Consider the following 16,129-nt stretch of genomic DNA (forward strand, 5'->3'; position numbering starts at 1 on the left):
GCATTCATTTATATAAAATAAAACTTCAGTTTTCAAGTAATACGTGATTCATCAAACGCAAAAAAAAGAATTGAAAACAAAATGCGAAACGATCAAAATAGGCTTTAAATTAACTTAAAAAAGGCGAAACATCGAAGATAAGAGTTTAGATTAACTCTAAAACAAGGTGAAACGCCAAAAATAGAGTTTAGATTAACTTTCAAATAAGGCGAAATGCTAAACGACAAACAGAGTTTAAATTAACTCTAAAATAAACGAGACGTAAATAAACAAGCCGAGTTTAGATTAACTCAGAAGATTACGAAGAACATTAAAATACAGAGTTTAGATTAACTCTTGAAAATACATAAGTATTGCTAACTATAGATAAACAAAACGGAGCAGAAGCGAACCAATGAAACCAGATTCGAATGAAAGAAACAAAAATAAAATTAACCAATTCAGTTAGGTTTTGTTTTTAGTATGAATTTTTAAATTAATCAAATCGATCGAATTAAATGTTTATATAATGTTATTGTTGTATTTTTTTAAAGAAATTAGCATATCTTTATAATTTTTTAGGATTTAAAAAGTAATTGCCCCTAAAGTTGTATATTAATTACAAATTAATACTAAAATAAATTTTTTTGTTCAAAATAATATATTTTAATGAATTTTGATTAGTCGTCGGTTAACCAAAATAACCAACTAAATTGAAATATTATTTCTGTGTGGTTACGATTTCGGTTCGGATTTAAAATAATTTAGTTTCGGTTCGTTTCGTTTATGAAGAATCATTTATTTCAACTTTGGTTATTTCGGTTACCGAACCAAAAATTTAAAACACATTTAGAAAAAGTAAAACAAGTAAATTTTCACTCACATTTCCTTCCAAGACTTAACAAGACATACCGCTAAAAACCTCTCTCAACCATAAGACCTCCAAAAAGAAACAAAGGCAAAAAAAAAGCTATGTCAACCTTAAAACAAGATAGTTATAAGAAAGCAATGGAGATAACATCCGATCCCCATTGTCCTTTAACAGTCAAACAGTAAATCAATATTATCTTCGAAGCCCGAGTCGTCAAACAAGTCCGGCAACTCACAAAAACTGTCCGAAGGAAGTTCCGGTAGCGAGACGAGGGCCATCCCTGAATCCAAACAGAAGCTCCAAGGAAGCTCATTACTATCCATGCATGGAAGCAGCAGCTGCTGCTCCTCTTGCGGCGGTGCTGGTGATGACACATTTTGGCAATCTTCAGGTTCCGGCGAGCAATTCGGATCGGGAACAATGTGGTCTAACGCAAAGCCTTTCTTTTTTAAGCGCTCTATGTAATGACTAATATCAAAATTGGTGACAGCATTCACTCCTCTGTACTCTATTGCCGCCATATCATAAGCTGCCGCTGCCTCTTCTTCTGTATCTTTTAACAGGAGAATATTTTAAGTTATTTCATATACATTTGTCAAAGCTGTCATAAAAGATTCAAATCTTGTTATAAAAATAATGTTACTGTGGGTTAACTTACAAAACCATATAATATAATTATACATTTATAAGTTGGTATAATGTTGTCAGATATGAACAAAAAAGTGTAAGATCTGAGACAAAATCAGTAAGCTTTTGATTTTTGTAGTTTGTTGTTGAGAAGAACGTGACGTTTTGTTGTCCTTGTTAGAGGGTGTGGCTCACGTGACTTCCACATTCAGTACTAATTATCTGTTTTGACCAGTCTTTAGACAGATTTAATCAGTAAAACCGGATTTTAATACTAATAATTTGGATAAATTACAACAGAAGTGTCCGGATTTTTCTAAATTTTCTATTTTGGTTTCTAAAATCTTATTTTTTGCATACCAGTATTCCAACTTCTTAGAAATGTATCAATCGAGTGTTTTCGTACATTTTCCTGTCACCGAACTATTAAGGCCAAATTTTTTTTTTATTTTTTTTGATATAATTCAACCCTTTTTTTATATATATAAGCGTATCATTACATAAACAATTATGATTTTTTTATAATATGACGCACAAATTAAGTAAAAAAAAGTTCCATTTTTGTTTTTTAGCACGTTGGTGACCGAAAAACGACTAAAAATACATGTTTGATACACTTTTAAGAAGTCGAGATACTCGTAGGAAAGAAATAAAAATTCAGACACCAAAATGAAAAATTTGGAAAAGTTCGGATGCCGCGTGTAATTTTTCCTAATAGTTTCTTGTAAGGACTACTAGACTAGCTCTAGCTGGAAGGGCCAGTTCAGCTACCAGTTCTACTTTAAAGTTGTTGAATTGGATTCATTTGATCAAATTTTGAAAAAGAGAGCTTTATTGGTAATAATCTCATAGTTTGGACATATTAAGAAAATAGGGCTGCCACGTTTGATAGTTGAGTGACACGTACTGGCTCAACTTTGAATTTTAGCATTGAGTGTGCGTGCAATAATGCAAAATGTTGCATAAAACTCATAAAAACCAAGAATCATTACATGAAGTTGGCTAATTGCAGTGAAAACACAAGAAATTAAAGTTTAAAAATGAAATTAGTTGGCTTGCATTTCCTAATTAGACAACCTTATTCAGGTCAACTATTATAGTACTCCATTGTAATAAATTAATGGACAGTTTAAGATAAATATAAAAATATATAAAACTAATTTATTCATATATAACAAATTAAATTTTAAATACTATAAACGCTCAATAAGTCAATTTATGCAAAAAGATATACGCCGACTCTTATTTAATTATTATTTTTATATAAGCTACTATATTTATTAATATATATAACAATTAGTGATTTAAATAAGAATTTTGAATTAATGTAAAGAAATGATTGGAAAAGAGAGCTTACTATAAGTGCCAAGGTAGAGATATTTATTCCCGAAAACCCGTCCGATCCGTGCCTCCCATCGACCGTTGTGATGATGCCTACAAATATTAATTAAAAATGTCAATTTAAATTAATACGTGCGCTAGCAGCATTGTACTAAAATCAGTCGTAAAATTAAACTTTTTCGTAAAACGCTAAAAATTTCCGGTTCTTAAATGTTAATTTGAAATTTGATAATAAAATTAATAACCTGGCCACCCCACGGTACTTAGAAACGCCTCTAGAAAATCCGCTGCTTCTCCGTCTAAGAGACGCCAAATACTCTTCCTTGGTCATTTTTTGCATCTCTTCCACCTCCTTCGAATATCTATCTATCTGCATTATTCAATTTTTTTAGTTTAATAATAATTCAGCCAATTTCACAAATAATCATAATTACAAAAATAAAAAATAAAAAATAAAAAACAAAAAATCAGAAATCAAAAATCAAAAATCAAAAACCGTACGGCAAAATTCAAGGTTGTATCTGGTCCCCAGTATTTAAGGGCAGCAAGATCATATGTATGAGCAGCTGCTTCCTCATCATCATATGCCCCTGAAATTTTCCCCAAACTATATTATAAAAAAATAATAACAGAAAAAGTCAATAAAATATTTGATTGAGATCACAACTTAACTACTTACCCAAATAAACTAAGCTCCGACAAAAGTGTACATGAACGTTACATTGACAGTGATAATCAGGAATAAAACACAGTCAGAAATTACAAATAATTCAATTAATTTAATACGAATGTAATTAATTATAGTAAAAAAAAAGTAACAAAATTAAAGAAAAATACCTTGTCTTCCCTTCTTGTTTTGAATGTTATTCCAAGTACTCTTATCCCAAAGATGAGCCTCAAATCTCCCTGTCCATCTATGCCTGTTAACCCAAAAAAATAAACAAAAATTACAAAAAAATAATATTTAACGTCAACAATTTAATTCTAACTCAAATGGTATATGCGCTGGGCAGTATAGCAGTATTCTGTTAGGTCCTGAGTTCATTTACCTGGTAACTCCTCTGTAAATGGAGCTTCGTCTAGCAGAACTCGGACTTTTCGCGTTATCTTTCTGACTCTTCTTCTTCTTCTGATGAATTTTCGCAATGCGTTTCGATTTACCAGCTTCTTGTAATTGAGCATTGCAATTTCCATGATCAGCAACACCATCGGACGAAGACGACGAGGACGAAGATGAAGAAGTAGTAGCCTTTTTCATTTAATTCTTGTGTTAAAAACTCAAATGCAAGAGATTTTAAATATGTTTTGAGTTGGTGTCTGGTGTTGTGACTTTGTAAGAAAGTGAGTAATTTTTGGTATACCAAAACAAGAAGCAGAGAGACAATGGGGACAAGGAGGAGAAGTGAAGGATATTTATTTTAGTGTTAATAATAATTTATACAGAAGCGAATCAGAAATTTAACTATAGGAGGTTAAATATTAACTATGAGTTAATTTATTGCCCAACACTTGGCTTATGGTGCAGCCATGCTACCAATGGTGTGTTTTTAGCCTTATACTTGCTGGCCTTACACGTCGTTTTGGCAGAATCTCACTTACATTTAATTAGTTTAATGTCTGGTTTAATTTAATTTACTATTAGTAATATGTAATGTCAGTTACTTTTGGTAATTTATAATTTCTGGGTTTTGTTTGGATGTGTTTTGTTAATTGGATTTGGCTTAAAAGATTGGAACTTTGATCTAATTTGAATATTAATTTAGCTAATCTTGATTTAGAGAGTATGGTTTTAGATGAACTTAGAAATAATGTTGGTGGATTTGTAGATAAAGATTCTCTTGATGTTTCAGAATTTATACAGTTAATAAAAAATATAAGTGAACAGGTTTTAAGCTGCTCGACCAGCAGATTTCAGAGCATGAATTAGCAAAAATTAGTGTACATTAATTTTTATGTTTTTTTGCACTTAGCTAATCAGTTGATTTAGTTGCCTGCAAGATGATAAAAAATAGTGAAGCATTTTGGCAAAAACTTGAAATTTTCAGAGATTAATGGCTTCTGCACCCCACTCGATGTCTACTAAATGAGCGTTAGAGCGAGCGAGTGAAGTTGTCCATTTCTATGGACGAACCCCAAATTTACGGAATTGATCACTTGTTGCGGGTTCTTTGTGGAGTTACCAAGGAGAAACCGGAGGACATTCGAGCTTAGAAAGTGAATTAAACCGTTCCGGACAATATAAACACTCCCACATTGCAACTCTTATTCTGAACATACATAATGAAAAAGATTATATTAAAATAAAAAGAGATTTGTTTGCAATTTAATGATGCCCCGGGTGACATATTTTAGATGTTAAAAGAAAGCAAGAAATGAGTCTGTCTAACACTTGAAACCTTCTCAAGCAATTCAAACTTACCATGGACTTAAAATGTCAACTGTTCAAACTGAATCAGACTTGTCATATGGACAACCTTATCAAGGGGTTCCCATTCAAGAGGCTTATATATCAACGCCTTCACAAACAAAGCTGGTCAGCAGCATTTTCTTCGTAGAGATGAGTTGAAGGCCCCCTCGAAGATCTTTACGCCCCTTCTTCTTAGGATCGTCAACGGTGAACGTATCAAGGCAGCTGAGGCCCTGCCAAAGATGATGAACTGCTGGCCAAACCGGGATTCCTCCCACGCTGTAGAAATGTAGCAGGCTTGCATACGAGACCAATAATACTGTTTCCTATTGCGCTACGATTTGGGTTTTTCTTAGTTCCAATTTAAAGAAACAAAGAGTACACGAAAACTGCGAAACTCACCACACCAGTTTTATTAATATTCCACAACTATATTACATGTTTCACAAGTCTAAATACAAGGCACTATCACTACAAATTAGGAAACATTTTACTAAGTATAAGTACAACAGTAAGTTGAAAATAAGGAAATAAGGAGCAATTATTGAACATAACCAACAAACCAACTAGTCAAAACCAAGTAAGCCTCCGTACCTGCAAACTCGAGGGTACCATGGTGACACTGAGTTTTTCTCGAAGGAAAAGAAAACGCGAATGGGCTTCGTGAACAAATCAGCTACCCGGTTATGTGAAGGAATAAAATGAACCTCAAGCTCTTGATTAAGCACCTTACTGCGGATGAAATGAACATTATCTATATGTTTGGTTCCATCGTAGAACAGGGGATTGGAAGCAAGTGCATTTGCACTCATAATATCACACCAAGTAATGAGAATTTTGTTGTTAGGAACTTTAATTTCTTTAAGTAATGACTGAATTTAAGTAATTACAGCAGCTACATGGACAAGAGCGTGGTATTCAGCCTAACCGTATTAGAAATATTGATGGGAGTAATTAATTATAAATTGGGGAGAATGTGACAATCCACTCACATGCTTATGAGAGTGTTTAGGTTCAACCATGACCTAATAACTAGAACTAGTTAATAGGTGATTGAACCTTCACACTTATAAACTCATTTATATTTATTCTCCTAAGTAATGTGGGATTATCTTTAACAAACTGCTCGAACGGGCAACAACATTTTGCTTTTCGAAAGACCATGATATTGGCATTTTTCCAAGATACAGCAATAGAGCGAAAAATCTGTCACATTTTTCATTGCACCGGATATGCAGCCTAAGGTGAAGTGTGCCAGGAAAATACCTGAACACGCGCTTTGAGACTTGCCAATGTGCGTCAGTTGGAGAAAAATAGGCTGCATTTGACATTTTCAAATAAGTTTCAAGATTTATTAGTTTTTACAATTGCCAATTTGAAGTAAAGTATTGATGTTTAATAAAATTTCCAATTTCCTCTTAACTTTTGCATTTGTTCTTGCATTGATCAATACATATGTTCATTCCGTTGATCAATACATGTGTTCTTGAATCTACATCTTGCATGAATTTGCAAATCTGCAATATAGCTACTGCAGAATTAAAATCTTTTTTGAATGTAATTATGAAAGCAATATATTGTCTAGAAGGGGCACAGATTATGAACATAAATTGCTTTCTTATTACTTTTAATGGCATGTAAAGTGTGATTTAATTTAATTATTAATGTAATATGACTAGAAAGGAAACATATGTTCATCAAGAGTTTGTGATGCGATTTAAATTATAATTGTACAGTTTATATTCACTGAAAAAAATCTTTGGAAGGTCCTTGTGTTGGGTATAAAACAATGAGAGAAAGAAATTTGACTGCAAAGTATTTTCTGCATATTATTGAATCATGAAAGTGCCCATTTATAGGCATACAAGGAACTGATAACTACTAAAAAAAACTCAATTAAACAAAGATATTAATGGCACTAAATTGGATCTTATTTTGACTAACTATCCAAGATTCTAGGAATAAACTAGACGACTATCCAAAACTGCTTCAAACATTGTTGGTTACGAGCCATCAAACTTCAACATTCCCCCTAAATTCATAACTGGTCACATTTAAGTTGAGTTCCGAATTTGACAAGCTTTTTTCAAGTGTTGATACCTAATTTTTAATGTAAATTATTGATATTTTCTTTCAATACAATTTCATATACATTAATAATATAATAAAAAAAATAATGAACAAATGAAAAATAAGTGAACCAAATTTCAGATTTTATATTAATATGAGAATTGTTGAGATATAGGAAAATAATAAACAGTCATTTCTCAAATCATATTTGGTCCCGGAAGATTAACCGAAAGCATGGTCCATTTCATCATTTTCGAGCGGCTAAGAATTTAGGGAAAAAATGAAAATTACTTGATTATAGGAAAATAATACCAAAAATACGCGTGTCCCTTCTTTTTTTCGGGTCAATACTTGATTTCATTACTAAACTTCTTGAGCACTTGATTAGTAATTATATTCTCACCCAACACTTATTCTTCATAAACACAAAATCACAAGCTACCAAATATTTTTGACAGATCCAAAATCACAAGCTATCAAACAAAAGATAAGATAAACCATTCTTGTTTTTCTTCGATTCTTTAATTTATCAGATCTATAAATTAATGGAAACGAAGCTTAAATCGGATTTGAGATTTGTTGTAATAGCTGAAATCAATTTGATCGTTCAGATGGCAACGACCCGGAGGAGCAAATCGGAGAAGATGGTTCAGGCGACAACAACTTGGAGGAGCATATCGGAGAAGAAGGTTCAGGCGGCACCAACTCGGAGGAGCAAACCAAAAGCACAAAAGTATATTAGATCTTATTATTGTAATACTACTGTTGTTGTTGTTTTTCACGTTGCTGTTGCTGCTGTTTTTTTATGTTGTTGTTGCTGCTGTTTTCTGTTTGTTCTTATTATTGTTGTTTTTCATGCAGCTATCGTTGTTTTTTTAGTATACTTTCTGTATATTTGTTGTATACGTTTACTATACCCTCATATAAGTTTAGTATATTATTTCTTTTTATATGTTAACACAATTTTAAAATTAAAATAATAAAGTGTATACAAATTAAATAATTTTAATATTATATTGATAATATTATTTGCATGTTTCTTAGTTTGTTATATGTAATGATTATTTATTTTTAATGATTACAATGGTTTGATATATCTTTTGAATATTTTATGTATATTGTACATTTGTTATATGTAATTATTTGTTATATGTATTGATTCGTTATACGTACTGACTTTTTTTAAATAGTTATAATATTTACGCTAATAACTACGTATACTTTATGTACATTATACTGTCTTTTTTTAATACTTCAGAAATGCCAACACCTGTTATTATCAGTATTTGACATTACTTTTATATATTTTAAAATAATAAATACACGAAGAATACAAAAGGTGTATATATTATTTTAAAATAAAAAAGTATGTATAAATTATACATAAAGTGTACACGAAGATTACATAAGGCGTATTTATTATTTAAAATAAAAAAAGTATGTACAAAATATATATAAAATATACATAAATAATACACAAGGTGTATCTATTATCTTAAAATTACAAAATACACACAAAATATACACGAAAAATACACAAGGTGTATTTATTATTTTAAAATAAAAAAACTTAGTACAAAATATACATAAAATATATATGAAAAATACACGAGGTGTATCTATTATTTTAATATAAAAAAAATACGTACAAAATATATATAAAATATACAAGAATAATACACAAGGTGTATTTATTATTTTAAAATTACAAAATATACACGATATTTAACATAGTATATTTATTATTTTAAAATTAAAAAATATACACAAAATATACACGAAGAATACACAAGGTGTATTTATTATTTTAAAATAAAAAAAAGCATGTACAAAATATACATAAAATATACACAAATAGTACATAAGGTGTATTTATTATTTTAAAATATAAAAATATGTACAAAATATACAAAAAGTATACTTATTTTTTATAAAAAAAACATATATAATTAGTATTTTAAAATATAAAAAATATACACAAATGTACACAAAATATGCTTATTATACGCAAATATACACAAATATACACAAATATGCACAAAATATACACGAATAATACACAAAGTGTACACAAAATTTCTAATTCCAGCGATAGAATATCAAAAGGATGAAGAACAATGACTAGAAGGAGCAACCCATAAAAATTTAAGGGGTAATGTTATAAAAATTCACGGACTTTACACGTGTTCTCATTTTAATCATGCACTTTAAATTTTCTCATTTTTATGCACGAACTACCACTTTTTCTCAAATTCATGCACGATGCTGAGGTGTCGCGGCTCCATTGGTGTAATTTGCTGAGTTGGAGGTCATTTTACACCAATGAATGAGTGCCACCTCAACACCGTGTATGAATTTGGGAAAAAGTGGTAGTTCGTGTATGAAAGTGAGAAAATTTAAACTTTGTGATTAAAATGAGAAAATGTGTAAAGTTCGTGATTTTTTTTGACATTAACCCAAAATTTAATTCCATTTAGATACAAATTTTTTAATCAAAAATTAAAATCAACCCAAATTAATCCCCCAGTAACGACATGTTAGTATACCCTAAAAAATAAATTTACATTACGTTAGTTAATTGAAAAGCAAATTATATATTATTTTCTATAAAATAAACAAAAAGTATATAAAAAATATACACAAACCATACATAAAATATGTGATTTCATTGTTGGTGTTATTCCTAATTGCTTTATCTCTTCGAATACAACTTGTACATCTTAATATATATATATTTTTGGTATACTTTATTAAAAGTATAAAAGAGCACACATTACATATTAAAAAAGTGCCCGAGATAGTTTTTTTTAAAATTGTAGTGGATTGATGGCATATATTAATAAATAATATAAATTAATAAATTAAATATAAGATATGTATATATTTGGCATATAAAAAAATATACACATTGTATACTAAAAAATATATCAAATCTAATTATTTATATCTCATTACATATCAAAAGTATTTGTATTGAATAGCTGAAATATAAATAATATATAATAAAAGATCAGTCTCTATTTTGTTACACCATTTGTATACTTTTAGTATAATTTTAATATACCGTCGTAGAATTTTAGTAGAATTTTTTGAACAACAAAAGAAAATTCTTGTAATCATCATCTTCCAAGCAGTTACTTAATAGTGTGATGCATGTTGACAACCACCAAAAGATTGCAGAGAAATTTAATTGGTGAGACTACTTTTCCAATTCACTGTTAATTAAAGTAAAGAATTTACTCATAGAATTAGTTGACAGGTCCGGCAAAGACATATCTCTTAAGATCAATACAAATTCTTGAGATTGGAATGTTTTCCGCAACCAACAATAATAATAAAAGAAAAAAGTGTACAATATCCCAAATTCGACTGATTAGCCCGAGATACAAATTTTACAGGTAAAGCAACATTCTTCCATTTTTGCTGCTAGTAAAAACATGCCAATGACAATGATCTAATTGCTCACAATTTCTCATCCAATCAATAATTCAAAAACCACCCATTAATCATCAAGTAATCAAATTCCCAAATCAAAAAACACCCAGTACAATTAATCAAATACCCAAATCAAATGATAAAAGGCTCTTGAAGTTCTCCGTACCATCACCGGTGAGCAGACAAAGAAACTTTTGACTGTTTTGTAATTTTTATGGTTAAAAAAATCATTGAGGCTACTAAAAACGATTCACCGGTCAAAGAACGGAATGAAAGTTATGTGTTATTATGGCCGATGATGGTGGTGGAGATGGTTGATTGTGGAAAGTGACAGCGGCGGAGGTGGAAGATACAAATGGAAGCATTTTAAAGATAATTTTAATGATAAAAATGGTTGTCAAAAGTTACGTGCTTATGCTAAAGAAAATAGCTAATCACGTGGTTATGCAAGACATAAACTTTAGATACAAATAATTAGGCTTATCACATTTTTTTGTAATTACTTTATGAAAATAAGTGCTCAGCCTAATTTCCTCAAGAATTTAAGCCTATTAAAATGCATATATTGGATTGAATTTAAAAAAATAGACATTAAACCTATTGGACTCAGAATACTTTATCTTCATAGTTCAAGTGTAGTATCTAGAGAAAATGACATAGGATCCCCCAAAATCTACATAGTTTATGTTTATAACTGAGAATATTTTTTTAAACAGAAATCTCCTTTTTATTAGAACAAATTTCCATCTCTACCCTTTTTTAATTAATTTTTCTATCATATCCTTATGGTGTATTTTAGTTATTGTGCTTTTATCACACCAAATTTTCTCTCTCTGTTTCCTCATGTATTACCGCACACAATTATTATTACTCCCTACCTGCTCATTTATTTTACACTTGACCTGCTCTTTTATTTTTTTTTCACGCTCCTTCATGCACCTTAACCAATATTACATCTAACTGTTATTTGTTCTATATAATTATTTTGTGTGTGTACCCACACCTATTATTCATCCTATAACATAAAACTTGTACATGCACCTTTACAAAAAGAAAAAGTTAAAAATGATAAAAAAATATAAAAAAATTTCCAATATTAATTATAAAATTGATATGGTTCTTAAATTTTTAAATTTTTTATCACCCCACACCTAAATTAAATTAAGAGTTTTAATGAAAAATATTAATTTTAAATTTTTTAAAATATTTAAATTTATAATATAAATTCAATACTAATTTAATATAAAATTAACTTAGGCCATTCAAAATTATTTTTAAAATAAATTTATACTATTGAAAATAAATTTATAAAATAATAAATAAAATAATAATAAACTAAAAGTAATTTTTTTTACGATGGTCGATATATACTTAATGTAAACTCAATATCAACTAACCCAAAGTAAATTCTTAGTAAAATGATTATCAATTTAAAATTAACTTATTCTAATCTAATAAATTTAATAATAATGCTATCGAAAATACTTATTAAATTACAAATAAATTAATAGTAAATTGAAAAGAAATTTAATGTAATTATTTTAATAATTTGTGCGGTGGTCGGTTGGAATTTAATATAAACTCAATGTGAACTTAATATATACTCAATGTAAACTCAATATGAACTTAATGTAAACCTAATATAAACTCAATGTGAACTTAATATAAACTCAATGTAAATTCAATATGAACTTAATGTTAACTCAATATGAACTTAATGTAAATTCATTGTAAACTCAATATGAACTTAATGTCAACCTAATGTAAACTCAATATGAACTTAGTAATAGATTAAAAGTAAATTATTCAAACTCAATGACGACTTAATGTCGACTTAATGAAAACTTTATTATTTATACTATTAAAATAATTTATAGAATGACAAATAAATTAATAGTAAGTTGAAAGTAACTTATATAAGGTGTTATTAAAATGAATCAAAAGTAAATTTAAAATAAGTGAACTGAATATAAACTTAATATGAACTCAATGTCAACTCAATATAAACTCAAAGTAAACTTCATGTGAACTCAATATAATTTCAATGTCAACTTAATGTAAATTTAATTTTTACTGAATATCAACTCAAAGTAAATATTTTGATAAATAATTATAAATTTAAAATTAAATTATTTTTTTATTATTATGGTAAAATTATTTTTCTATAATTTATACTTTTAAAATAATTGAAAATAAATTTCCAAAGAGACAACTAAACTAATAGTAAATTAAAAATAAATTATCTAAGTTTTTTACTATGGTCGGTATAAATTTAGTGTAAACTTAATGTGAACTCAATGTAAACTCAATGTGAACTCAATGTGAACTCAACGTGAACTTAATGTAAACTCAATGTGAATTTAATGTAAACTCAACATGAATTTAAAATAATCCAATTTTAAATTAAGTTATTAGTAAATTGATTATAAATTTAAAATTTACTTATTCTAATTAACTTATTTTATTAATAATTTACACTATAAAAAATAAATTTATAAATTTATAAAATGACAAATAAACAAATATTAAATTAAAAAATAAACTAATATAAATTTAATTTAATCTCAAAATAAAGTAATTTAAAATAAACTCTGTGTAAATTAATTATAACTTTAAAATTAAATTATTTTTTTAAAAAATATACACTATTAAAATTAATTCAGAAGTGTGAAATTAAAATCTCTAATTAAAATAATTAATTAAATAATTAAAAATCGAAATGAATTAAATCATATATTTATTTAATCAAAAAGTTAAAACAAATTAAAAAATAGATATAGTAAGTATTTTCTTGTAGGACCACATGCTAAAGGAAAGTTATTACAACAATTTGTAGGAAACTCTTGTTGGTCCACATGAACAATTTTCAAAAGAAAGCCACACTTGTTCAAATAACAGAAAGAGAGAAAATATATTGAAAAATTCAAGTTCATTGTTACAGTAAATCTTCACCGTGCCAACTGTCCATTTGCGCGTGAAGTGACATGCAATATGTGCGGTCACAGCTGACTAATCTTTTAGGAAGGATAAAATTGTCCTATATATGTAAAGACCAATTTATTTTGGGGTATGAGGAATTTGTGAAAACTTTTTTATATTTTTGAATGATTATTGTAAGAAAAAAAAAAGTTGAGGTAAAAATATTAAACTTGAGCACTTTTAAGGGATTTGTGTAAATTACCCTAGTATCTATTGTCCATTTTAGGTTAAGCCCAAAAATTAAAATGACCCAATACATGCATTATAATAAAGGGACGATGTCAAAAATACCTAAAATTTTAAAAATATTTATAAAAGTATCTGTAAACTTTTTTTATTTACAAAAATACAACCGATTTAAAATTAATTGTAAAACTACCAAAAAATAAAAGTTATTTACAAAAGTACGATGTGTATAATGTCAGTATAATTATGGTATAATTTCGGAATATTAAAATTATAAATCAGATAATTTAAAAATAGTATTTGGTTTATTATTGATATAATTTCACTATATTTTTGGTATATCGATTATAAAATTTTATATATATTTTCTAGTTGATAAAATGTATAATTTTTTGTATGTATTTTTCAGTATATTGGTAATGAACTAGAGAATTTGTACATTGTTGGTATAATTTTAGTATACTGCTAATTTAATTTTTAGTATACGATGTGGTGTAATGTTGGTGTAATAATAAAATTTTCAGTATATTTTCATGTGCATACTCTTGTTATACTGTTGATATAATTTTGGTATATTATTAATTTAATTTTTAGGATACGATTTGATGTAATTTTGGTAAATTTTTATTTAATATTAATAAAATCTCAGTATGCATAATGTTGGTATAATTTTGGTATAATGTTGATATAATGTTAGTTTATTAGTATACTGACATTATACTCGCAGTATACACCGTATGTTTGTAATTATTTTTAATTTTTGATACTTTTGTAAATATTTTTAAGATTTTTGTAAATGAAAAAAGTCAACATGTAGTTTTGGAATTATTTTCATTTTTTTTGGTAAATGGTGTAATTTTCTCTATAATAAAAGCTTAAATCCAAAACTAATAAAAAAGAACTATTGTAAATAATACAATCATATATTACAATTAAATGAATTTGATGGACCATTTTGTCAACTTTGAGAACTTTAGGGACCATTCCGCCATCTTTATAATCTTTAAGGATTAAATAGGGCTGCTTAAGAAGATTAAGGGTCAATCTGAAATTTGTCAAAGGACCATTTTGTACTTTTTACACGCAAGAGCCAAATTGTCAATTTATTTTATTCTAGGGACCCAATTGAATTTCGAACGAAATTGAAGGATCAAATCGAACAGTTTGCCACATTTTGTCTTTTGTGGCACTATTTGCTACAGTATTTGCAACAATGAATATCCTGTAGCATAAACATACTCAGCATAATTAAACCAACTTATTTAAACTAAGTATGAATTAAGCGAAACACTTTAGTTTACATGGGTATTTGTAGAGCAGTAACTTTTTATAAGGATTTCAATCCTGGGTTTTCTTATTCTGCTAATGATGTTTTCAGAAATTTAGGATTTTTTTGTAATGACTTTTAGCTCTTTTGAGCCTTTTTGCCTATCACTGCTTTGTGATAGTGCTTATATACCCATCATTTAACAAAAAAAGTATGAATGAATCACCATTAAATCATAACTTAGCAAAATAACTAAAATTAACATATTTACAAATGTGCCACTAGCAGCACTTATAAAAAGGAGGGGCCTGTCTGTATAATGAACAGTAGAGAGAGAAGAAAAAAATACCAGTAGAGAGTTTATCCATATAAGATTTGGCGTGTAAACAGTGAGATAGGAAATATTTCAAAATCATACCCAATATAAGGCTTAATCACCAAAAAATGCCAAACTTATACGTATTGTATTAGTTATTACCAAACCTTTAAAAATCGCCAAATTTAGCCATTTTTTAATCGAACCAATTTTTTGACACCATGCCGTCCACGTCACTGCCAACTAAGCAATTGGCTGACATGGCAGCTGATATATTTAAATTAGGTTTGGCTATAACTGACACAAGAGAAATATGTTTGATATTTTTGGGTGAATAAACCTAATTTTAAAATCAAACTAATTTTTTAATTCAATAATTAGTAAATTAATTATATCATTTATAAAATTCATATATATTTAAACATAATTAATATTTTCTCTTTAATACTAAATAAAATTAATCTAATATTTTAGTAAATCAAATAAATTTATTTTATTATATATTTAAATGAATATGTAATTAGTTTAATTAATAATTAAAATTAAAGGATAATTTTAAATTTGTATCCATTTTAAATTAAAAAAATAAATTAATGTATTACTTAGCAATTAATGTTGAATTAAGTTAGGTGAAAGTGTTTAATGTTTATG

General features: G+C 27.9%; 1 protein-coding gene across 2 annotated transcripts; it reads right to left on the minus strand.

Moving 5' to 3' along the window:
* Positions 1 to 811: 811 nt before the first annotated feature.
* LOC126659734 (ethylene-responsive transcription factor WRI1) lies at positions 812 to 4,222 on the minus strand. Of its 2 annotated transcripts, XM_050353064.2 has the most exons (7): positions 3,868 to 4,222; positions 3,656 to 3,738; positions 3,498 to 3,506; positions 3,320 to 3,408; positions 3,064 to 3,188; positions 2,835 to 2,911; positions 812 to 1,403 (listed from the first exon to the last, which is right to left on the minus strand). In XM_050353064.2, exons 1-7 carry the CDS (start codon positions 4,074 to 4,076, stop codon positions 1,018 to 1,020), a joined length of 978 nt encoding a protein of 325 aa, XP_050209021.1. In that variant the 5' UTR covers positions 4,077 to 4,222; the 3' UTR covers positions 812 to 1,017. The 2 variants fall into 2 exon arrangements, with proteins under 2 accessions (XP_050209021.1, XP_050209023.1); XM_050353066.2 differs by lacking the exon at positions 3,498 to 3,506.
* Positions 4,223 to 16,129: the final 11,907 nt, after the last annotated feature.

This window comes from Mercurialis annua, linkage group LG8 (genome assembly GCF_937616625.2).
Source record: "Mercurialis annua linkage group LG8, ddMerAnnu1.2, whole genome shotgun sequence".
Classification (NCBI taxonomy): Eukaryota; Viridiplantae; Streptophyta; class Magnoliopsida; order Malpighiales; family Euphorbiaceae; genus Mercurialis; species Mercurialis annua.

Excerpts from the sequence above, each read along its gene's own strand:
- LOC126659734 (XM_050353064.2), bottom strand. The coding sequence starts at position 4,076 with ATGAAAAAGGCTACTACTTCTTCATCTTCGTCCTCGTCGTCTTCGTCC. Across the intron at positions 2,912-3,063 it reads AAGTACCGTGGGGTGGCCAG|GCATCATCACAACGGTCGAT; the intron begins GTTATTAATTTT and ends TAATATTTGTAG. Across the intron at positions 1,404-2,834 it reads TCTCTACCTTGGCACTTATA|ATACAGAAGAAGAGGCAGCG; the intron begins GTAAGCTCTCTT and ends TCCTGTTAAAAG.